Raw genomic sequence first — 25,940 nt, 5'->3', positions numbered from 1 at the left:
CGGACTAGAGATCCTGTATTAGACAATCATTAGATGAGAAGACTATTTTGCAACCATAGTCCGCAATTTGAGAAACTGATAAGATGTTTAAGTTTAATTTTGGTACTACTCTAATATTTTGTATGTGAATGATAAGTGTTTTTTGATAAATACCAAAAGTTTTGATTTTCAAAGATGTGCCATCGGCAGTAGAAACACACAAATCATTTGAGTTAAACTTGTATTCGGTCAATATGGACTCATTAAGGGTCATATGAAATGAAACATCGAAGTCTAGGATCCAAGAGGTCTTACCATGGTTGTCACTGGTCGATATGGCCGCTCTCAAATAAGAAAGAGATTGAGATTTAAGAATAGGTTGCAACGCCTTCATTAATTGAGCTAAGGAGAGCGAACCAATGCATTTGGAGTCGTCAACTTCACTCCTTTCAACCGAAGTCACTCTTTTGTCTTCTTTATAATCCTCCTCCTTTCTTTTGGGACAAAAATGTTTGATATGTCTCGGTTCATAGCAATGATAGCAAATAATTTTTTCACTTCATAGTTGTTGGGATTTCTACTATTCTCTTTTCTAATAAAATGATAACTCTTCGTATGATTTTCGGGCTTTGACATAGCAAGCACATATTCTTCATCCTTAGAAGCAGACGGTCCTTTTAATTTATTTTCTTCTATAGTTAATTCTTCAAGTGTCTCAACTATGGAAGAAACCTCTCCTCTATGAAGAAGAGCGAATTTATTTTCTTCAAATTCGGGCCTAAGCTCATTTATGAATTGATAAAAATGCTCCGCTTTGATTTGATTTTCGCGGAGCTCAACATCTTGTGGGCAATGCCACTTTGGCTCAAGAAGAGCCAATTCATCCCAAAGGAGAGAGAATGCATTGTAGTACTCTCTTCTATGTCACATGGGTGCGGGTGCGGGTGCGGGTGCGGGTGCGGGGATTCGGCACTTCCAAAAAATCCGGGTGCGGGGGTGCGGCAGGGGCAAAAATGTCAATATATATATATATATATATATATATATATATATATATATATATATATATATATATATATATATATATATATATATATATATATATATATAGGGGATCGGGGTTCCCCTCCCTTACGAATCGATTTTTTTTAAAAAAAAGCAGCTGTCTGCTTTTTTTTAAAAAAAAAAAATAGAGCAGCTGTCAGCAGCTGACAGACAGCTGCTGTCAGCCAGCTGACAGAGCTGCTTTTTAAAAAAAAGAATCCAGCTGCTGTCAGCCAGCTGACAGAGCTGCTTTTTAAAAAAAAGAATAGCAGCTGACAGCTGCTGTCACAGCTGACAGACAGCTGCTGTCAACAGTTTTTTTTTAAAAAAAAAATTTCGCAGCATAGGTGATAGGGAAATTTTTTTAAAAAAAAAAATCCAAAAAAAAAATCCAAAAAAAAAATGGACTTAAATGATCCTGGGTGCGGTCAACGCACCCAGGATCATTTGACCGCACCCGGTACCGCACCCGCACCCGCACTCGCACCCGCGTCGAGTCGCGTCGACGCAGGTGCGGCACCCTGCTAGCCGAATCCCTGTGACATAGACTCTCTTATACTTAAATTCCCTTGAGTCATTGTTCTCACTTTATTTTGGACATTACAAATATGCGCAATATCCTTAAGAGTATACATGTCTTTAAGGTAATTCCATGCATCACTAGTGAAGTCAAACTTTGACAAACTAGAACATTTGTGAATGTCCACACTATTGATGAGCCATCGAATAATTTTGGAATGACCCATCCTCCATTCCTTCCATTTTTTCTCATATTCGGAAACGACTTTAGCCATTTCCTCTTCTTGAGGCGCAACTTCTTTTCCATTCTCCAAATTTGTAAGGATAAGTTTAAGCTCATTTTCGGTATGGTCAACCAACCCTCAAAGCCCCTTTTCCCATATTTTATGTTTTACTATGGATGCCTACAAAACATAGTTGGTGTCATTTAGGCATTGCGAATGGAGACTATCACTTCCCTCTCATTCTCCATTTGTAATAAGAGAGATCGAAATAAAAGAAAAGGAGGAGAAGGAGAAAAAGAGAGAAAATGAATGCAATACAAGACTTTTTGGAGATGGTTCGCTTCTCGATGCAACAATCAAAATTTCGATGTATTTTGCCAAGTCCACAATCCTCCTCTTGATCAAAATCTTTCTTCTAACAAACGCCCTTTGGAACACCAAAGCTCTGATACCATGTAATGAAGCAGATAAAATCTAATACACATGCAAGAACACACTTTCAATCAAGTAGAATACTCGATTGAATCACCGAAGGAAGAATTGTTATTGCATATATTTACTCATGAAAATGAGTTGAGAAACTACAAGGCCTATTTATAATACAAAGCCACATGGGGAGCAACCCAAAGTAGCTGTTGGGCTGCTCCCAACGGTCATAAATATGACTGATGGGAACAACTCCAACAACTACTTTGGAGCTGCTCCCAATACTTCAAAAGTTGAAAAAGTAAAGAGTGAAAAACAGAAAAAGTAAAAAATAGAAAAAAGAAAAATAGATTGTCAGCCCCTAATGGGTTGACGCCTATTACAGTGAAAGTACCGAAATACCCTTGATGGGTATTTTGGTTTACAATTAAGTACATATACGTATACATATGTATATATATATACATATATGTATATGTATATCTTAACAAATAGGATACAGGTGGGGTTTTAAGGTCAAGACTAAGAGTGATGGGTCTCTTGAAAGATATAAAGCTCGTCTTGTTGCTAAAGGGTATAGTCAAGAATATAAAATAGATTACGATGAAACTTTTGGTCCCGTTGCGTGTATGGTTACTGTTAGGTGTCTTATTGCTATTGCTTCCATTAAAAAATGGAACATATATCAAATGGACGTTAAAAATGCATTTTTAAATGGAGACCTAAATGAAGAAGTCTATATGGATGTTCCTCCAGGTATGGATGTTCCTAAAGAAAAAGTTCTCCGTCTACGAAAAGCTCTCTATGGTTTGAAACAAGCTTCCAAGGCTTGGTATGATCGGTTTAATAATTTAATAATAGAAAATGGTTTTACTTAATATTATACTGACACTACCTTGTTTGTCAAAAAATCTAATGCAGGAATTGCAATCTTGTTATTATATATTGATGATATGCTAATCACAGGTGATGATACTAAAGAGATTAAGAGTATCAAGTCCACATTGACAAAAAGATTTGAAATGTCAGACTTAGGTTTTCTGACATATTTTTTAGGCATTGAAGTTGCCTACTCTCACAGGGGTTATTTTTTGTCTCAAACTAAACTTGCTCTTGAGATGATTGACATGTTAGAAATTACAGATGATAAAATTTGTTAAACTCCTGAAGTAGTAGGAATAAAGATGAAAATTGATGATGAGGTTCCTCTAGAAGATCTTACCCCTTACAGGCAACTTGTTGGATCTTTGATGTATCTTACCATCACTAGACCTGATATCTCTCATGATGTACATGTTGTAAGTCAATTTCAGCACGCTCCTACATCAGTTCATGTGAGTGTCATCCTTCGAATTATCAGATATATGAAGGGATTCATAAACAATAGAGTATTTTTATCCTCATCTTTTGAATTAAATTTAATTGCTTATACTGACTCTGATTGGGGAGGTGATCCAAATAATCGTCACTCCACCACTGGTTTTTGTGTATTCTTAAGTGAATCATTAATTTCTTGTAGATGAAAAAAACAACAAAAAGTTTCTCTGTCATTTACTAAGGCCAAATACTGAGCCATGACAATTATGATCATGGAGATTGTTTGGATTCGGCGGCTGCTGGAAGATATGGGGGTTCATGTTCAAGGACCCACGAAGCTGTGTTGCGATAATAAGAGTGCAATATATATTGCCAAGAACCACACTTTTCATGAGCGCACGAAACATATCGAGATGGATTGCCACTATGTTAGAGAAAAATATCTGAAGAAAGTCATAGATCTACTTTATGTAACATCAGAATATCAACTGACAGATTTTTTTACTAAGGTACTCTGTTCTCCTAGATTCAATTTTCTTCTTGGCAAACTTTCGGTCATTACATCGTAAGTTTGAGAGGGGATGTTAAAATGTAATATATATATATATATATAAAATTCTTGTAATACCCACTAGGGGTAAAACAGTCTTTTTATTATTTCACGCATATTCCTTTTGAATATGCTCTTTTCTTTTTTGTATTTCTTTATTTCTCTTCTTTTTATTTTTTACTTTTTGTCTTTTAGCCATAGAGGGGCCCACGTCATATAGATGTTGGGCGGCTCCAACGTCTATATGAGGGAGCCCCTCCAAGGGTCCTTATATGTATATAAATAGGGGATTCCCCCCTTTGAAAACGTAAGCTTTTGTAAAGCTCTCTCACTTATTCAATAAAAGTTCTCTTTATTTTATGCCTTTGTGCATTTGTATTCTTTTGTGAGTGTTCATCTTGTGCCTTTGTCCACACATTTCATATTGAGAATCTAGTGCCTTGTGCACAGTCTTTTTTAAGACATTTTCACAGCTCTTACTTCCTTTACGGGTGCATACAGGATAGAAAGTGGTTCATCATCCAAACTTGCTGCTTGACAGTAAGTTGCCGATAACAATCTATCACCCATCCAGTCATATAAGATAGAGCAACTGGATTCACAGTAGATATCATGTAGGATTTGGGATAAGAGATCCTGGAATGGAATATGTAAGTTCAATCTCATGAGAATAGTTAGAGAAAAGTCATTGCTCTCAAACTGTTTACTGCATAGCGACTCAACACACATAAGACTGAACAATGAGGGTAACCTTTGTATATCATGGAAAAGAAATCGGGCTTGTGTTCATCACTGATTTTCCCAAACAAGTGTATGGGGGCTCACTGTCGGGCATTTTTGGACAATTAGTTGAGCCAAAAGGAATAAAGAAATCCTAAAGAAGCTGCATCTTAAGTTTTTCTATAGAAACCTTTATTCAGAAAAACATTTTGTTGCACATTTGATGCAATAGCCCATCCATTAAACATGCTACTTGGCCAACCAAGAAATGATGTAACAAGAATGAAGAATGAGATCTTTTAATGGCGAATTGGTGACCAACTAAGAACGATCTCACTAGCTATTATATGAGATAAAAGTTGTAATGTCTCCTTATAGTCAATTGTTATTCCTGCTTTTAATCATTATGTTTATAACTGCCTATACCATTAGAACTTGCCTTCACTTTAATGGCCTAGTGGCAATGAATAGCAGCCTCCACCATGAGAAATGCGGTAATGTCTGATGTATGACCTGTTCTATGGGTAAGCACTCTTCTGGACAAGTCTGATCACTTGACATAACATGGTGATGCTCTATCTCACAACTCCTTTTGGTTTAGAATTTTTGGAAAGGTTCAGCAATGAACAACCTTATGATATCAAAAAGTGAGTGTAAATACAAGATATAAATAGTCTACTGCCTAAATTTGACTGTGGTGCTGAGCCTCTGTATATGTAATGAAAAAGAGGCGGAAGCACCAATAGAGCAAAAATCACTCTTTAAGAGTGACCACTAGAGCCAAGAACACAAACACCAAATGTGCACACACAACTCTCAAATATAGAAAATGACTTAAAGTCATAAGTTGGATATTATTGAAGAAGGGAAGAAAAGGGTGAAAAACCCATGCTTACAAGAGGAGAAAACCTCCTCTATTTATAGAGGAGGGAGGCTCTAAGAAGGGACCACAAGGGGGCTCCCTTGTAGACGTTGGGAGCCCCAACGGTCAGAAATCTGACCGTTGGGGTCCCAACGACTACAAGAGTGGGGCCCCTTGTGGTCTTACAAAAAGACAAAATAAAAAAAGGAAAAAGTAAAAAGGAAAAAGGAAAAAAGAAAAAAGTAAAAAACAAAAAATACATTGGCTGTTTTACAAGAATACCTCTATCGTGTATTTCACTAAAGGAGAAACAGTATATATATATATATATATATACTTATATATATACGGATGTATATATATAAGTATATGTATATATATATATATATATTTTAACACGCCCCCTCAAACTTTACGGGGAGAAGACCGAAAGTTTGCTAAGGAGAAACATAAATCGTGGAGTTGGGAGCACCTTGGTGAAGAAGTCAGCTAGTTGATACTTTGAAGTAACATATGGTAATGAGATAGTCCCTCTGAGGTATTCATCTCGAACATAATGGCAATCCATTTCGATATGCTTGGTCCGCTCATGAAAAGTGTGATTGCTGGCAATGTATATCGCACTTTTGTTATCACAGCAGAGTTTGGTGAGAGTGGAAATGGGAACGCCCATGTCAGCAAGGAGACTTCTGAGCCATACGATTTCCATAGTTGTCATTGTCATGGCCCGATACTCAGCTTCAGTGGATGACAGTGAAACCTTCTGCTGCTTCTTGCATCTCCACGAAATGAGGGATTCACCTAAAAAAACACAAAGACCCGTTATTGAGATACGATCATTGGGATTTCCTCCCCAGTCAGCATCAGTAAAAGCAGTTAAGTCATGAGATGAGGAAGAGGATAAGAAGAGTCCCTTGGATATAGTATTTTTGATATATCGCACAATCCTCATTACGGTTGTCATATGAACCGAAGTAGGTGCATGATGAAACTAGCTTGCTGCATGAACCACATGAGCTATGTCTGGACGTGTGATGGATAGATAGGTGAGAGATCCGATTAATTGACGGTAGGGGGTTGAATCCTCAAGAAGAACACCATCTCCGAGTCTCAGTTTTGCATTAATAACTTCGGGAGTCTCAACTTTCTTTTCATTAGATATTCCTGATTTGGTACAAATTTTTGCAGCTAATTTCATTTGAGATAGGATATATCCACGCGGAGAATAAGCTACTTCAATCCCTAAAAAATATCTCAAATAACCAAGGTCAGACATGTCAAAAGTTTCTTTTAACATAGACTTTACATCATTTACTCCCTTTTTGTCATTTCCAGTAATGATCATATCATCAACATACAGTAGAAGCATAATAATGGAGTCACCTGTCCTTTTAACAAAAAGAGCAGTGTCAGTATAGCAAGAAGAAAATCCTAAATTGATTAATACGTTATTAAACCTATCATACCAAGCTTTAGGAGCTTGCTTAAGTCCATATAAAGCCTTTTTTAATTTCAAAATTTTTCCATTTAAGTTCATACCTGGAGGTGGTTCCATATAAACTTCTTCATTTAAATTACCATTCAAAAATGCATTTTTCACATCAAGTTGAAAGATAGGCCATTTTTTAACTGAGGCTATAGCAATATGAGCTCGAACACTAGTCATTCGAGCAATCGGGGCAAAAGTTTCATCATAATCTACCCCATACTCTTGGGCATATCCCTTGGCAACCAACCTAGCCTTATATCTTTCCAATGAACCATCACTCTTAGTTTTAACTTTAAAAACCCATTTACATCCAATGGGTTTCTTGCCATTGGGAGGATCAATGATTTCCCAAGTTTGTGCCTTTTTAAGAGCATTAAGTTCTAGCTCCATAGCTTCATTCCAATGAGCATATTGCTTAGCATCATTGTAATGAGATGGTTCATGAAAGGAGTGAAGAGCAAGAAGGCATGCTCGAAAGTTAGGAGAAAAAGAATCTACGAAACAAATCTATTTGGTATTTTGGAAACCCGATTTGATCTTCTTTGAGAGGTCTCTTCGATTGACTCACCTTGGGAAAAATTTTCAAGGGCACAAGGAGGATTTCTTTCATTCCTTCTAGAGTAGACTTGAATTTGTCTTGAAACATTTTCTTCTAAGTTTTGATCTTCACTTGGATGTTCAAAAAGATCTTCACTAAGGGATTCACTAGGATCAATATGATCATCTATGATGTTTTCTTGAGGCAACAAGTCAAATAGAAAGGAATAATCAATATTTTCATTTGGTTGATGCGAAAAACCATTTTCCTCTTCAAGGAATGTTACATCTTTAGAGATATAAAGTTTGTTCTTAAGTATGTCAAAACATCGATAACTTTTTTGTTTTTCGCCATATCCCAAAAAGATACATTCAATAGCCCTAGGAGAAAGTTTATCATTTTTGTGAGTTAGAACAAAACATTTACATCCAAAAATTCTTAGTCTTTTATAATCGGGAGACATATTGTAAAGTTTTTCAAATGGAGAAATATTTTTCAAAGAGGATGAAGGAGTTCTATTGATAAGATATGTAGAGGTTAGAACCGCTTCGGCCCAAAAAGATTTTGGAATATTTCTTGAAATTAATAACGTTCTTGTAGTTTCTATTATGTGTCTATGCTTTCTTTCCGCAAGACAATTTTGTTGCGGAGTGTTGGGGCAAGAACGTTTGTGACAAATTCCATTTTCTTTTAAATAACTTTGAAAATCATTGGACATATATTCGCCTCCAGAATCAGACCTAAGAATAGATAGATTTCCCAAAAATTGATTTTTGACCATTGCATGAAATTCTTTAAAGAAGGAGAAAACTTCGGATTTGCGACTTAGGAAGTAAATCCACGTAAATCGAGTGAAGTCATCTATAAAGACCACGTAATACGAAAAACCTCCTTTAGACAAAATAGGGGAAGGTCCCCACACATCGGAATGAATAAGTTCAAATGGCCGAGTGGTAAAGTAACTTCTTTGAGGAAATGGAGTAGCTTTAGATTTCCCAAAAATGCAATCTTTACAAGTCATGTAATTGTCTTTACAAGTATTGTTCAAAAACGGAAAAAGAGACATTTTTACAAAATTTGGATGGCCAAGTCTCTCATGCCATATTCCAATACTTTTGTCTTTTACAAGATTGCAAGATGACTTAGATGGAAGAGTCAAAAAATCCATAAAGTAGAGGTCACCCCTTCTATGGCCTTGCCCAATCAGCTTTCCTGACTGGAGATCCTGCACGGTGCAATCTTTAGGTGAGAAAGAGACTTGGCATCCATGATCGGTGATTTGAGAAACGAAAAAAGGTTTAAATTAATTTTAGGAACGATTCTTACTTTAGGAACGAAAAAGTTTTTAAAGTCAAGTGTTCCAATACTTTCAATTTTTAATGATGTACCATCGGCCGTTGAAACACAAGAGGATATGGGTTCGGAAAAAACATTTGAAAGAGAGTTTTTATGAGAGTGGACTGCCTCCCATGTGTTGGAGTGAGGCTCTATAAATAGAGCCTCACTCCCTTGTTATTCCTCAATGCTTTTAGAAGCATTTGAGGGTTTTCTCTAGTGTTTTTTCCCATCTTATAGGCTTGTATGCCTCTTGTGCTGTTTGGTATTTTTATCTCTTTTGAGATTGCATTTAGTCCATTAGTGACCAACTTTAAGTGAGTTTATTAAAGCCCTTTGTTGGCATTGTGTTTGTTTCCCTATTGTTCCATTGTACCTTGTTTCATTACAACAACCACAAAGCACAAACCATTCAAGTGCAATAAAACTACCTCTCAAATGGACACAATTACAAGGTTCACTAAAAGGGCCAACAAGAGAACGCACAATAACATAAACTTTTTTAATAATTTTAAAAAGCACACTTAAAAACTGTCACATGGGTGTGGGTGCGGGGGTGCAGCACTTTCAAAAAACTTGGGTATATATATATATATATATATAAAATTTGTGCAGGGGAGGGGTTGAGCTGATGAGTTATGGAGCCTGATTCAGAATTTTTGCCCTGCAGAAAGGGGGTTCGGGGGCTTCCCCCACGGCGCGGGTCCCACTGTGCGGTCAGCGAGGGGGGGGGGGGCGCTGGCCCCCAGAAGATTTTTTTTTTAATAAAAAAATTGGACACAAATGACCCTGGGTGTGGTCAACGCACTCATGGTCGGGTTGACTGCACAGGGTGCCGCACTTGCACGCGCACTCGCGTTGCGTCAACGCGGGTGCGGCTCCCGGTTTGCCGAGTCCCTGTGACATAGCTTAAAAAGTATTCATAAACCTCACAGAGGAGTTAAACATAAATTCCAGAAGGATGAGTGCATAATTCCCATAAAAGAACAAGTTTTGTATGAAGAAATCATGCTCAATTCCTTATGCACAAATAGACAAACTCATTTATCAATGTGTATGGAAGACAATCACAAGTGCACAAGGATCATATATTAATATGAAAAACATTTTATTCAAATTTCAAAATAACAAGATATCCACGATCACTAAGACCTTAACCAGATAAAATCTGTAATACTACATAAAATATTCTATGTTTCGTATAAGAATACATTAAAGAGAAAATAAAGAAATTCAAACACAAGTTAAGCAAAATCTCATAAAATCATACTTGTGAATAACTAAAAAAGCTATTTTAAAATAAATTTAACAATATTAGAAAAACAAAACAAAGACCAATATAACAAAAAACACAATAAATTTGAAGTCATACATAAGAACATGTTTTGACATTTATAACCATGAAGTGCTTGAATAAAGCATCTAAATGCCAAAAACACATGCTCAAGAATACTAGATCATATACATACACATTAAATAGAGTTCAAAAACCTAAGATTCAAACTAGATATCATAAAAGTATACACATAAATATTATTTCACAAGACCAAATAAATATTATAAAACATTTAAAAAACTAGGTCCAAAACAATATTTAAAGATTTTAGTTTTAACACAAAATGATAAATAATTTTTCAAAGATAAGAAAATGAGTGTTTTCTCATGCATAATGCATGAGATAGACAACTCAAGTAAAAATAAAGATTTAAGATACATATTGGGTCAAGATCTCCCTTGAATCCAAGCCATACATCGAACGCGATTCCTTCATGAAGCACAAACTCGAACCAAAGAATCCCAAGACCCAAAAAGGCAAAAAATACTAAGATTTTTTTTGGCTCTGATACCATGTAATGAAATATGCGGAAAAACAAATAAAAAGTGCACAAACACTATTACAAGCACTAAGGAACTACACAAGCATAAAGGACACATACAAGACTTCAAAGAGTCAAAACAATAACACATGAACATAAAAAATATCATCCTTATTGAGTAGAACGCTTAGGGAAAGCATTAAAGATACAAGAGGGGGAATACCCCTATTTATACACAAAACAAGCCACACATAGAGCCATTGGCACCTCCCCAACGGCTAGAAATAAAGCCGTTGGGGAGGTTCCAATGCCTCTATGGGCCATTGACTAAAATCCCCTCAACTCTATACTAAATTACAAAAAAGAAAAAATTACAAAAAAGATTATTGTGCCCCTAATGGGCATAGTCTATTACAATACTGTGAAAAGGCTGAAACATCCCTAATGGGTATTTCCTATTACATCATAAATACTATATATATATATGTATGTGAATACATATATATGTTACAACTTAGCACCATGCTGCAAGGTACTCTGCCAGCCGTTTTCTGGCCACTCACCAGCTGCCAGCCAGAAATGGCTGGTATATGATATTGGTAATGGTGGTAGATGGGGATAGGAGGTGGAAGGGGGGGTCCTAACCAGTCACCCCTGACAAACCAAGTTGGGACATGAAAAAACGGATCTAAACCAGGTTTGTAAAACCTGGTTTTGTGTCACCCAATTGGTGCCGAAAACCAGGTTTGACACCGAAAACCAGGTTATTAACCTGGTTTTGGGTGTCATCCAAACAAGGCCTTAGGGATTTCTTAATATAAGCTTATTGATTATGATGTTTGTTATTTTTCAAATTTTCCTCTTGGTCCCCTTTATGATTTATCACTTCACAACAAATCTTATTATGCTTGTCATAAAATTTTCACATTGCTTCCTTTCTACTTTGTGCTTCTTGAATCTTCTTAAGATTTACAACCATCACTTTTTTGCTTCTGTTTCCTACTTTGCCTCCTATTTTTGCTTCATACTTTGGCATCTATATGGCCATACCTCCTCAAGTATGGTAACCCAAGATAGGCAAGGTTCTATATTATTAAAAAGTAAAAAGAAAAAGAGAGTGGAGGAAAGTCACTTTATTTCTTCTGCCGGGCCTACAATTGGGGTATGGTCATTTTCTCTGATTTCTGCATTTGTCAATCAATACGCTGATTTTACTCCATTGCCAATTTGGATGATGTCAGTTAATTGTTTCGTAATTCCATCTTTTGAAGCAATAATTTTTGCAGCAAGTTCAACATGGAATAGGGAATGCCATTGTTGTATATCTTGTTGGTAGTTCTTATTAAAATGGGTCTCTTCCTTGTACAGCCGAAGGAAGACGGGACTGGAAGCTGGGGTGTGTTCTCTCTGGATAAGAAGCTTGCAGGACTGTTATTTGTCTTAAAGCTTAATGGGTACACTTGGGTGAATAATGTGGAGGAGGACTTCTATATCCCGCTTCAAAGTCAATGTAGCCTGTCAACTCAGATTGAAGAAATTCTGGAGGAATCTGAAGATAAAGATCTTGTGAGAACAGTGGATTCTGATCTAGAAATCGTGAGTGACGAGAGAAAGAATCAGGAAGAATCATCTTTTGAAGATGAGACTGCTGTCAGAACATCTGGAGATGCAGATCAAGCAGCCACTGAAGTTCAATATACAAATGAGATTATTAATGAAATAAGGAATTTGGTAAGCGATATTTCCTCTGAACGGAGCGTGAATACTACTAACAAGGAAGCACATGAGAACATTCTTCAAGAAATTGAAAAGCTGGCTGCTGAAGCGTATAGTATTTTCAGAAGTTCTCGGCCCACATTTACAGAGGAATCTATATCTGATGCTGAGATTTTAAAGACTGTAACAATATCCTCTGGAACAGGATCAGGTTATGAAATACTCTGCCAGGGTTTCAACTGGGAATCTCATAAATCAGGGAGATGGTATCTTGAACTTTATGACAAAGCAGCAGAAATTGCTTCACTTGGTTTCACAGTAATCTGGCTGCCACCTCCAACAGAATCTGTGTCACCGGAAGGTTACATGCCAAAGGATTTATATGACTTGAACTCAAGGTATGCATATTATAATTTAGGTTTCAAAATTTACTAATGTTATATGACTTCAAGCCATAGTTAATTTTATTGAAAAGGGGAATGTGAACTGCTGTCATACTTGCACCATGTTGTGATTTTGCATTCTATTCTTCACGAATAATGCTTTGAATTGCATGAGAAAAGTATCATGTGATTCATTTCTTTGCATGAATGGAATAAATTATCTACCAAAACGTTTGATAGTTTCTATTTTTTACTTCAAAATTTTCAAATGCAGAGTACAACTTGAACTGTAAAATTTTCTTGGTTATTTCTGGATGTGCTTTGGTCAACAATAGACAGGGTGAAGGAATTTTAATTGCAACATCTACAGGAGTTTATTCACTGTGAATAAGTTAGGGAAATAAGACTGAGCATAACCTATTTCAAATCGTATGCCATTTACCTATGCATGCACTTGTGCAATACTATATAACCACTGTAACTACATGGAAACAGATGTGCATCCCCTGCTAATTGCATGCCTATATGACCATATCTGTGTTCATATTTAGATTTATGTTTGCATTAACTAATTGATATGTTATTTAGAATGATGACATTTTCTGTTATCAGTTTTCTTTCTTATTTGTGGTAATTAGTGTCAAAATGTCTTCAAAGATACTATATGCACAAGAACACTAAGTTTTCAATGTGTGATGTGTGCACAAAGGCACAAGAAGAACACTTGGAACAAGTGTGCACAAATGCACAACACATACAAGAGATCACAAATGCACAAAGGCATAAAAATAATATAGGATCTTTTATTAAAGAGGAGAGAGCTTTTGCTAAAAGCTTAAAGAATACAATGGGGTTGAGCCTTTATTTATAATACAAGAGATGGAGGCCTTGGAGAGGCTCCATATAGACGTTCCAACGGTCACAATTGTGACCGTTGGAGGGGCCCAACTGTGAAAATGTCTACGAAGAGACAATACGCATACAAGCACAAATACTTTATAAAAGATATGCACGAAGGCACTCTCACAACACTTGAACAAAATACGCAAAAAGCATAAAAGTATCTAACATGCACTAAGGCATGTATTTTATAGAAAAGAGCAAATGCTTAAGACTCTCAAGCTTAGGAAATTATAAGGGGGAACACCCCTATTTATACCAGAGCAAAGGGGTACAAGAGGGGGGCTCCCAAAGGAGTCGTTGGGGATCCCCCAACGGTCACATTTGTGACCGTTGGGGGTCCCCAACGACTCTATTGGGGGGACCCCCAATGTACCTTTATGAAAAGAAAAAATAAAAAATAAAAAAAGAAATACCAAAAAATAAAAGAAAAAAAATTACAACATATTCCAAGTGGAATATGCGCAAGATGGGAAATTACAAGAATACCCTTTTTGGGTAAGAAAATAAAATATATATATATATATATATTTATATATAGAGAGATACGTATACATATATGATATATATGTATATGCATCTCTATGTATATAAGTATATATATATACTTACAACAATGGTTTTGGAGATACATTTTAACACCCCCCTCAAACTTACGGTGCGATAACCGCAAGTCTGTCAAGAAGGAAATGAAATCTGGGCGAACAAAGAGCTTTTGTGAAGAAGTCCGCAAGTTGATACTCAGACGTCACGTATGGTAGATCAATGACCTTCTTCAAGTATTCTTCCCTGACATAATGATAGTCCATCTCTATATGCTTTGTTCGCTCGTGAAAGGTGTGATTCTTGGCAATATAGATTGCACTTTTATTGTCACAACATAGCTTTGTTGGTTCTCTGATAAACACTCCCATATCTTCCAAAAGGCGTCGAATCCATACAATTTCCATGGTAGTGGATGTCATGGCTCTATATTCGGCTTCAGTGGATGACAGAGAGACTTTCTGTTGCTTTTTACATCGCCATGAAATTAAAGACTCACCTAAGAAAACACAAAAGCCAGTGGTGGAGTGACGGTTACTAGGGTCACCTCCCCAATCTGAGTTAGTATAAGCAAGTAATTTTAATTAAGAAGAAGAAGATAGAAATACTCACTTATTTACTGTTCCCTTCAAGTATCTAATGATGCGAAGAACATCACTCATATGAACGGTTGTGGGAGCGTGCTGAAACTGACTGGTGATGTGGATAGCATGTGACAAATCAGGTCGAGTAATGCTAAGGTACATTAAAGAGCCTACCAACTGCCTGTAAGGAGTGGGATCAGTTAGAGGAACACCGTCGTCAATCTTCATTTTTGATCCCACGACTTCAAGAGTTTCGCAGACTTTGTCATCAGAAATCTCTGACCTGTCAATAATCTCACAAGCAAGTTTAGATTGAGATAGGAAATAACCATGTTGAGAATAGGCAACCTCAATTCCTAGAAAATATGTCAGAAAGCCCAAATCTGACATCTCAAATTTTGAAGTCAAGACAGACTTAATACCCTTGACTCCTTGAACATCATCACCTGTAATTAGCATGTCATCAAAATAGAGTATTAGTATCACAATCCCTGCATTAGATTTTCTAGTAAACATAGCAGTATCAGTATAACATGAGGAAAAACCATTTTCCAGCGTTACACTGGTGAACCTGTCATACCAGGCTTTGGGTGCATGTTTCAAACCATAAAGGGCCTTTCGAAGATGAAGAACTTTATCTTTAGGAATCTTCATGCCTGGTGGGGCATCCATATATACTTCCTCGTTAAGGTCACCATTTAAAAAAGCATTTTTCATATCCATTTGAAAAATGTTCAAATTTTTAATAGATGCAATAGTAATAAGACATCTAACTGTAACCATTCGGGATACAAGAGCAAAGGTTTCTTCATAATCAATTCCATAATCTTGCCCATACCCTTTTGCGACTAAGCGAGCTTTATACCTTTCCAGAGATCCATCGCTCTTAGTCTTAACCTTAAAAACCCATCGACAACCTATAGTTTTCTTTCCTATGGGTAGAGTTTGGAAATCCCAGGTTTCAGCCTTCCTAAGAGCATCAAGTTCATTTTGCATAGCTTCTTGTCATTCTATACATTTTTTAGCTTCTTCAAAATTTCTAGGTTCAAAATAAGAGTGAATGGCACTAAGACAAGCCCTATATCGGGGTGAAAAAGAATCAAAAGAGACAAAACGAGTTTGAGGTCTCCTATTCCTTTCAGATTTTCTGTGGTCGAGAGTAGGAACAAACTCACTATATTGGTCAATAGCACTTCTAAAAATGTCTTGGTTTCTATGAGAATATGTTATTGGATCACTTGAAGTTCTATTTTCTTGTTCATTGAGTGAGTTATGTTCACCAATATCACCATCATTTTCCCCATCATGGTTTGATGATACATCATCATCACTAGATATATCTGTTAAAAATAAAATTGTATCCAAATACCCGATAAGGGTATTTTTGTCTTTTATCATATAGTACAGTCCACTAGGGACTGAAATGTAATTTAACATTATATTAAATAAACTACCATACAGCTTAGCCGCAACAGTCATATTTATGACTGTTGTGCACAACAGTCAAAATATGACTGTTGGGCAGCAGTCCAACTAGACGTTGGACTGCCACCCAACAGTCATAATAATGACTGTTGGAAGGCAGTCCAAAGAGCTGGACTGCCTCCCATGTGTTGGAGTGAGGCTCTATAAATAGAGCCTCACTCCCTTGTTATTCCTCAATGCTTTTAGAAGCATTTGAGGGTTTTCTCTAGAGTTTTTCCCATCTTATAGGCTTGTATGCCTCTTGTGCTGTTTGGTATTTGAGATTATATTTGGTCCATTAGTGACCAACTTTAAGTGAGTTTATTAAAGCCCTTTGTTGGCATTATGTTTGTTTCCCTATTGTTCCATTGTACCTTGTCTCATTACATGGTATCAGAGCCAGATTCTTGAAAGAAGGAGAATCTCGTGAAGGAAGTGTTCTTCGATCATTGATTATTCCCTATCTCGTCTAGTCTAAACTCAAGTATTCATTAAGGGAGAAAGAGAGTTCGCCACCGTCATCACCTACAAACTCAATGAAAACAACTACTTGATGTGGGCGACTGCTATGGAGAATCATATCAAAGGAAAAAAATTGTGGGGTTTTGTTAGTGGTTCTACTAGTGAACCACAACTCAAATTGACTAGAAGAGAAGGAGATCAAGTCAAAGCCTTGTCCGAAGAAGAAAAAGAAAAAGCCTTGAAAGAATTCCAAAATAAATTGGAAGATTGGGAGGCAAGCAATGCACAAATACTCTCATGGTTTATGAATACCATGGAGTTCAAGATCGCCACCAATATCATCAAATTCAAGAAGGCATGTGGCGCATGGAGCTTTCTAAGAAGTACTTTTATCCAAAAGGATATGGCTAGACTTTATTATCTCCAAGATAAGGTACGTAATTCAAAACAAGGAGATAAAAGTGTAAGAGATTTTTACGGTATCTTATCTCCTATTTAGGATGAATTAGCCATGTTGGAACCAAAATAGGAAGGTTCAGCTATTGATATGAGAAGAACCCAAATCGAAAGAGAAAATCTTTTCTCCTTTCTTTATGGCCTTCGACCGGAATTTAAGCAAGTAAGATCTTCCTTACTTCATAGGACCACTTCTTCTTCTATAAGTGAGGCCCTTGCTCAAATTTGTCAAGAAGAGACAAGACTTGGAATGCACAAGTCTAATGATGAGGTCCTTGCCATGGCAAGGCCCGGAAATTTTGTGAAAACATATAAACCACCTCACTTTGAGAAGAAGTTCAATGGAGAAGGACACAATGGAGGAGGATACAAATGAAAAATTATTTGTCATCATTGTAAGGAACCTGGACATATAAGACCGGAATGTCCCAAATTTAAAAAGGTGACCGTCTTAAGTGAAGAACCTCAAGAATCAAGAAAAGGGGGCAGCTTCAATGAATTAAATCTTGCTCAAATAGCAGAAGTCGTCTCACAACTTCTTAAGGCTACACCTACATCCGGAGCTGCCATCTCTTCCTCGTCTCCTCCAGGTAAGACCTCTTGGATTCTAGACTCAGGTGCTTCCTTCCACATGACTCATAATGAGTCTCTATTATCTGATTGCAGTAAATCATATTTTTCATGTGTGTCAACTGCCGATGGTACCTCTTTAAAAGTCAAAAGCTTAGGAAACCTTGATGATATTTCAAAAAAAATCTTTGTTCCAAAAGTGAGAGTCATTCCCAAACTGGATTTGAATCTTTTTTCGGTCTCTCAAATTGTTGACTATGGTTGTAAAGTATTCTTCTCATCTAAGGCGTGTTGGGTGCAGGATCTCCAGTCAGGGAAGCTGATTGGGCAAGGCCATAGACGAAGAGTCCTTTATTACATGGATTTCCTGTGTTTACCAAAATACTCGTTTTGTAATCATGTCAAAGACATTAATATAGATCTTTGGCATAAAAGATTAGGACACCCAAGTATATCCAAATTATCTCTTTTTCCATTTTTGGAAATATTTTGTAAAGATAAAAATTTTGTATGTGAAAATTGTATACTTGGAAAAATGCAAATGATATCTTTTGGGTCTAGAACCTCTGTGACACATAAAATTTTTGAATTAGTGCATTCGGATGTGTGGGGTCCCGCCCCTGTTATGTCAAAAGGTGGTTATTCGTACTATGTTACATTTATATATGATTTTAGTAGACATACTTGGATTTACTTTCTAAAACTCAAATCCGAAGTTTTTTCATGTTTTAAAAACTTTCATAATCTAGTTAAAAATCAATTTAAAACAAATATTAAAGTCTTCCGCTCCGACTCTGGGGGAGAGTTTCTTTCAAATGAATTTCAATTATATCTAAATAATCATGGAATTGTGCATCAAAAATCATGCCCTAGGACACCTCAACAAAATGGGATTTCTGAAAGAAAACATCATCATATCATTGAAACTACTTAAACCCTACTTATTTCAAAAGAAATTCCAAAGCAATTTTGGGCTGAAGCTGCCCTAACCGCAGTCTATATGATAAATAGAATGCCTTCTCAAACTTTGGAAAACAAGTCTCCTATTTAAAAACTCTTTAAAATTTCTCCTGATTTAAAAAGGCTAAGGGTATTTGGTTGTAAATGCTTCGTGCTTCTTGAAAAATATAGCAAACTCTCTCCTAAAGCCATAAAATGTGTCTTTCTTGGTTATGCTGATAATAAAAAAGGATATCGATGTTATGATAAAACAAATGATAAACTCTATGTTTCTAGAAATGTTACCTTTCTAGAAAATGACAGTGGATTTGATTTTGAAGTTCCTAAGAAAGAATCCGAGTATGCTTTCTTATTTGATTTGTTACCCAATAAAGGTATTAGTAATGATATTGAAACCTTCGAGTCTATTAATGACTCAAGTAGTGAACCATCTCAAGATCTTCTTCAATACTCTAGACGAAATACTGGGGAGCACCCATGTGCCCTTGACAAATATAATCTATTAACAAATACTGAAGAAACTAGTGTTAGAAGGTCAGAACGAACACATAGGCCTCCAAGTAGGTTTGTCTCATATGAATCCTTCTTACCAAACTACAGGGCATGTCTTCTAGCCATTCATTCCTATCATGAACCATCCAACTATAACGAGGCCAAAAATATAAACGAATGGGTTGAAGCCATGAAAATTGAATTAGATGCATTACACAAGACTCACACTTGGGCAATTCAACCTCTTCCTATCGGAAAGAAGACAATAGGGTGTAGATGGGTGTTTAAAATTAAAACAAAAAGTGACGGGTCTCTTGAGAGACATAAAACAAGACTTGTTGCAAAAGGATATTCTCAAGAATATGGTATAGATTATGAAGAAACCTTTGCCCCAGTAGCTCGTATGACTACAGTTAGAACTCTAGTTGCTATAGCATCCATTCGAAAATGGCCGATATATCAATTAGATGTTAAAAATGCATTTTTGAACGAAAACTTAAATGAAGAAGTATATATGAATCCTCCCCCTGGTCTGTCTATTGAAAAAGGCATGGTCCTTCGTCTTCAAAAAGCCCTATACGGGCTTAAACAAGCCCCTAAAGCATGGTATGATTGGTTCAGTGGTACGATATTAAAACTTGGATTTAAAATTTGTTACACTGACACTGCTCTTTTTGTGAGATCTACAGGTACCTCATTGATCATTCTTCTTTTGTATCATCACAGAGAATGAAAAGAAAATTGAAGATATTAAAATTTTGCTTAAAAAATCTTTTGATATGACTAATATTGGTTTTTTGAGATACTTTTTAGGAATTGAAGTAGCCTACTCACCAAGATGATATATTTTATCTCAAATCAAGTTTGCAGCTGATATTGTTGAGCGTTCAGGAATCACAGACACAAAATATGTTGATACTCCTGAAGTAATAAATGCGAAAATGCGAGTTGAAGATGGAGTATTATTATATGATCCAACCCCTTATCGACAACTTATTGGATCGTTGATGTACTTGTCCATTACAAGACCAGATATTGCGATGCCGTACATTCTGCAAGTCAATTTCAACATGCGCCCACAATCGTCCACATGAGTGCAGTATTAAGAATAGTTAGATATATCAAGAAAACTATATCTAAATGACTATTCTTATCCTCTTCTTTATCTTTAAGTCTTATTTCTTACACTGATTCTGACTGGGGAGGAGATCCTAATAACCGTCACTCAACTACTGGCTTTTGTGTGTTTTTAGGTGATTCTCTCATTTCTTGGCGATGCAAAAAACAACAGAAAGTGTTTTTATCCTCTACGAAAGCTGAGTACAGGGCTATGGCTACCACAACCACTGAAGTTGTGTGGATGAGAGCACTACTTTCCGATATGGGTGTTGATGTCTCAGAACCTGCAAAGCTATGCTGTGATAATAAAAGTGCCATCTATATAGCCAACAATCACACATTTCACGAGCGAACAAAACACATTGAGATGATTGTCACTATGTTCGCGAAGAATATTTGAAGGGGACCATTACATTGCCATATGTCCAGTCCGAATTTCAGATTGCAGACTTCTTCACCAAAGCTCTTCCACTACCTCAATTTTTGTATCTTCTTAGCAAACTTTCGGTGATTTCCCCATAAGTTTGAGGAGGAGTGTTAAAAATAAAATTGTATCCAAATACCCAATAAGGGTATTTTTGTCTTTTATCATATAGTACAGTCCACTAGGGACTGAAATTTAATTTAACATTATAATAAATAAACTGCCATACAGCTTAGGCAGAACAGTAAAAAATATGACTGTTGTGCACAACAGTCAAAATATGACTGTTGGGCAGCAGTCCAACTAGACGTTGGACTGCCACCATGACTGTTGGAAGGCAGTCCAAAGAGCTGCACTGCCTCCCATGTGTTGGAGTGAGGCTCTATAAATAGAGCCTCACTCCCTTGTTATTCCTCAATGCTTTTAGAAGCATTTGAGGGTTTTCTCTAGAGTTTTTCCCATCTTATAGGCTTGTATGCCTCTTGTGCTGTTTGGTATTTGAGATTGTATTTGGTCCATTAGTGACCAACTTTAAGTGAGTTTATTAAAGCCCTTTGTTGGCATTGTGTTTGTTTCCCTATTGTTCCATTGTACCTTGTCTCATTACAATATCATCATTACTAGATAGTAAGTCAAATATGAAGGAGTAATCAACATTTTCTTGTTGAGAAACATTTTTTTCAAAGCCGCTTTCATTTTCTACAAATGTTACATTTCTAGAGACATATAACTTATCATCTCGAAGGTCATAACAACAAAACCCTTTTTGAGTTTCGGAATATCTAAGAAAGGCACACAGAATAGCCTTGGGAGAGAGCTTGTCATTTTTATCAGTAAGTATAAAACACTTACACCCAAAGACTCGTAACCTATTATAATCAGGTTCAAGCTTATGTAATACCTCAAAAGGGGATATTTTCCCTAATATCCTAGATGGTAAGCGATTTTTCAGATAAACAGAAGCAAGAGCTGCTTCAGCCCAAAAGTTTTTAGGAATGTTTTGGGATATAAGAAGGGTCCTAGTGGTCTCAATGATGTGCCTATGTTTTCTTTCGGCCAACCCATTCTGTTGAGGAGTTTTAGGACAAGTCCTTTGGTGAACAATTCTGTGATCCTCAAGGTACACTTTAAATTGATTGGAGAGATATTCTCCTCCAGAATCACTTCTAAATATTTTTATGTTACTGTTGAATTGATTCTTGATCATTGATCATTGAATGAAAAGTTTTAAAACATGAAAAAACTTCATGTTTGAACTTAAGAAAATAGATCCACGAATATCTGGAAAAATCATCCACAAAAATTACATAATAAGAAAAGCCTTCTTTTGAAGCAACAGGTGCAGGTCCTCAAACATCTGAATGAACAATTTCGAAAGTTTTAGAAGAGAACATAGTTCTTTGCTCAAAAGGTAAACTTTGCATTTTTCCGAGAATACAATCATTACAAGAAAATGAACTTTTACATAGGTCTTTTGCAAAATGTAAATAAGATAACTTGGTGATATTAGGATGACCAAGTCTTTTGTGCCACACATTTATATCTTTGTGTCGGGCAACATTACAAAAAAATTTTGGAACTTGAAGAGATTCCATATAGTATAAGTCTCCTTTTCTAAAGCCTTCCCCAATCAATTTCCCAGACCGGCGATCCTGTATTAAACATTTATCACAAGAGAATTTAATATCGCAACCATGGTCCGAGAGTTGAGAAACAGAGAGAAGGTTTAAGTTTAGTTTAGGTATAAATCTAATTTTTGGAATAAAAAAATCTTGAGTTTCAAAATTACTTATTCCTTTAATTTCAAGAGAGGTTCCATTCAGTGGAAACAAAAGATGGAGAAACATTTTTTGAGTAATCAGAAAGCGAAAAAATGTTTGGGGACATATAAAAAGATGCACCGGAGTCCAAAAGCCAAGAGACTTTACCTGGAGAGGAAGAAGTAGACACGGCGGCACCGGAGGTAGCTCCCTTGAGGAGAGGTTGAAGGGCTTCCACTATTTGATTTATAGAGAGTGACCCACTTGACGATGTCTCCTCATTTTGTGGTACACCGGTGGTAGCCATTGTGAGAAGCTTTTTCCATTTGGGACATATGGGTTTGATATGCCCCCGGTTCTTTACAGAAATGACAAATAATTTTGCTATAGTCCCCTTTTCCTCTTTGCTCACCATTTTCACCTTGATTTTGTGGTTTAAAGTGAGGAGGACGATAGGTTTTTACATTGTTTCTGGGTCTTGATACGACATTGACCTCATTGTTTTCTTCATAATTACAAGGAACCACAAGAACATTTTATCCTTGTTTACATAAACTCATACGAGTCTCCTCACCACTTAATTTGGTGAGTACATTTTCAAGAGAGGGAGGAGTAAACGAGGATAGAAGAGATGACCTTATTTGCTCAAATTCGGGCCTTAGCCCATTCAAAAAGTTGAAGAACCGATCTTCTTTAAGTTGTTTGTAACGGAGTTCAATTGCCTCTCCACTCCATTTTGGTTCAAGCATGGCAAGCTCGTCCCAAATGGAGGAAAGATCGGCAAAATATTCCTTAATAGTCATTTCACCTTGAGTAAGAGAGAGAGCCTTCTTTTGAAGGTAATACTTATGAGATAGATCCCTGGATGTATACATTTTCTCAAGATAATGCCAAGCTTCCGATGCCTTTTTGAACTTAATAATGTTGGCATTAATCTTAGTTTCAACGGATGAAAAGAACCAAGAAAGAATCTTGAAATTCTTCATTTCCCATTCATCGTGCTTCTTAGAATACTCTTCAAGAGCTTTGATCCTTTCTTCTCCCTCAAGAATCTTGATTTTACTTCCGTTTACCACAGTTATTTTGGGTTCCGGTTCCGGAATTGTGCCTTGCACATAACCCCATATCCCCTTCCCTTTTATGTGAGCCTCCATGTTCTCGGCCCAAACATGATAGTTGGACCCATTTAATTTGAAGCCAAGAGCAAAATGAGACTCTTTTTCGCCCATTAAGGAGTAAAGAGAAAGAGAGAAAAAATGTACCAACACAATATTTCAAATTTTAGCTTGCACAAGATTCTTCTAAAATATTTGAGAAGCAAGATCCACCACTTCAACCTCCAAAGATCTGAAGGCATACTTTTTGAGGCACTAAAAAAAAAGAGAATCCCATGATCCTCTATCACCAACCGAGCTCTGATACCATGTGAAAATGTTTACGAAGAGACAATACGCATACAAGCACAAATACTTTATAAAAGATGTGCACGAAGGCACTCTCACAACACTTGAACAAAATACGCAAAAAGCGTAAAAATAGCAAACATGCACTAAGGCATGTATTTTATAGAAAAGAGCAAATGCTTGAGACTCTCAGGCTTAGGAAATTATAAGGGAGAACACCCCTATTTATACAAGAGCAAAGGGGTACAAGAGGGGGGCTCCCAAAGGAGTCGTTGGGGGTCCCCAACGGTCACATTTGTGACCGTTGGGGGTCCCCAACGACTCTATTGGGGGGACCCCCAATGTACCTTTATGAAAAGCAAAAATAAAAAAGAAAAAAAGAAATACCAAAAAATAAAAGAAAAAAAATTACAACATATTCCAAGTGGAATATGCGCAAGATGGGAAATTACAAGAATACCCTTTTTGGGTAAGAAAATATATATATATATATATATTTATATATAGAGAGATACGTATACATATATGATATATATGTATATGCATCTCTATGTATATAAGTATATATATATATATATATATATATATATATATGCTTACAACAATCGTTTTGGAGATACATTTTAACACCAACGTCTATATACTGGGGGCCCCAATGACTGAAAAAGAAAAGAAAATAAAAAAAGAAAAGGAAAAAATAAAAGAAAAAAAATATGCTTAAGAAAAAATACAAGCATATTCAAAGGAGAATATGCGTAAAAGAGAAAATGATGGTTTTACCCTTATAGAGTATTACAAGAAAAATATATATATATGTATATATATATAGATTACATTTTAATATCACCCCTCAAACTTACGGTGTGATGATCGAAAGTTTGCCAAGAAGAAAATTAAATCTAGGAAAACAGAGCGCCTTAGTAAAGAAATCAGTCAATTGATATTCTGATGTCACATAAGGAAGATCAATGCCTTTCTTCAGGTATTCTTCTCTAACATAGTGGCAGTCCATCTCGATATGCTTCGTGCGCTCATGAAATGTGTGATTCTTTGCAATGTATATTGCACTTTTGTTGTCACAACACAACTTTGTAGGTCCTTGAACACGAACCCTCATGTCTTCCAGCAACCGTCGAATCCACACAATTTCTATGGTTGTAGTTGCCATGACTCGGTACTCGGCCTCAACAGAAGATAGATACACCTTCTGTTGTTTCTTGCATCTCCAAGAAACCAATGATTAGCCTAAAAAGACAAAAAAATCAGTGGTGGAGTGATGGTTATTTGAGTCACCTTCCCAATCAGAGTCAATATACTATACGCAATTAAATTTAAATCAAAGGATAAAGATAAAAATACTCCCTTATTTATGGTCCCCTTTATATATCTGATAATTCGAAGAATGACACCAATATGAATCGATGTAGGGGCATGCTGAAATTGACTTGCAACATGTACTGCGTGAGAGATATCTGGCCTGGTAATGCTAAGATAGATCAATGATCCCACGAGTTGCCTGTAAGGACTAGGATCTTATAAAGGAATCTCATCATCAATCTTCATTTTTGTTCCTACCACTTCAGGAGTTTCACAAATTTTATCATATGTAATGTGTGACCTGTTAATAACCTCACAAGAAAGTTTACTTTGAGAAAATAAATAACCCTTATGAGAATAGGCAACTTCAATGCCTAAAAAATATGTCAGAAAACTTAAGTCCGACATTTCAAATTTTTTTGTTAATGCTGACTTGATACTCTTGATCCCTTTAGCATCATCACTTGTGATCAACATATAATAACAAAATCACAATTCCTGCATTAGATTTCTTGACAAATAAAGCAGTGTCAGTATAACATGAAATAAAACCATTTTTATCATTAA

At 36.3% G+C, this 25,940-nt stretch overlaps 1 protein-coding gene across 1 annotated transcript in view; it reads left to right on the top strand.

Moving 5' to 3' along the window:
- LOC149815299 (alpha-amylase 3, chloroplastic-like) overlaps positions 1-25,940 on the top strand; it is an 83,343-nt gene that overhangs the window by 30,914 nt on the left and 26,489 nt on the right. Inside the window, exon 7 of the mRNA XM_089989958.1 lies at positions 12,189-12,934. Coding sequence (XP_089846084.1) covers positions 12,189-12,934 — 746 coding nt within the window. The remainder of the gene's footprint in view (positions 1-12,188; positions 12,935-25,940) is intronic.

The sequence above is a fragment of the Nuphar pumila genome, chromosome 15, assembly GCF_984573655.1.
Source record: "Nuphar pumila chromosome 15, dmNupPumi1.hap1.1, whole genome shotgun sequence".
Classification (NCBI taxonomy): domain Eukaryota; kingdom Viridiplantae; phylum Streptophyta; class Magnoliopsida; order Nymphaeales; family Nymphaeaceae; genus Nuphar; species Nuphar pumila.
This window is presented reverse-complemented; position numbering and strand designations above follow the sequence as displayed.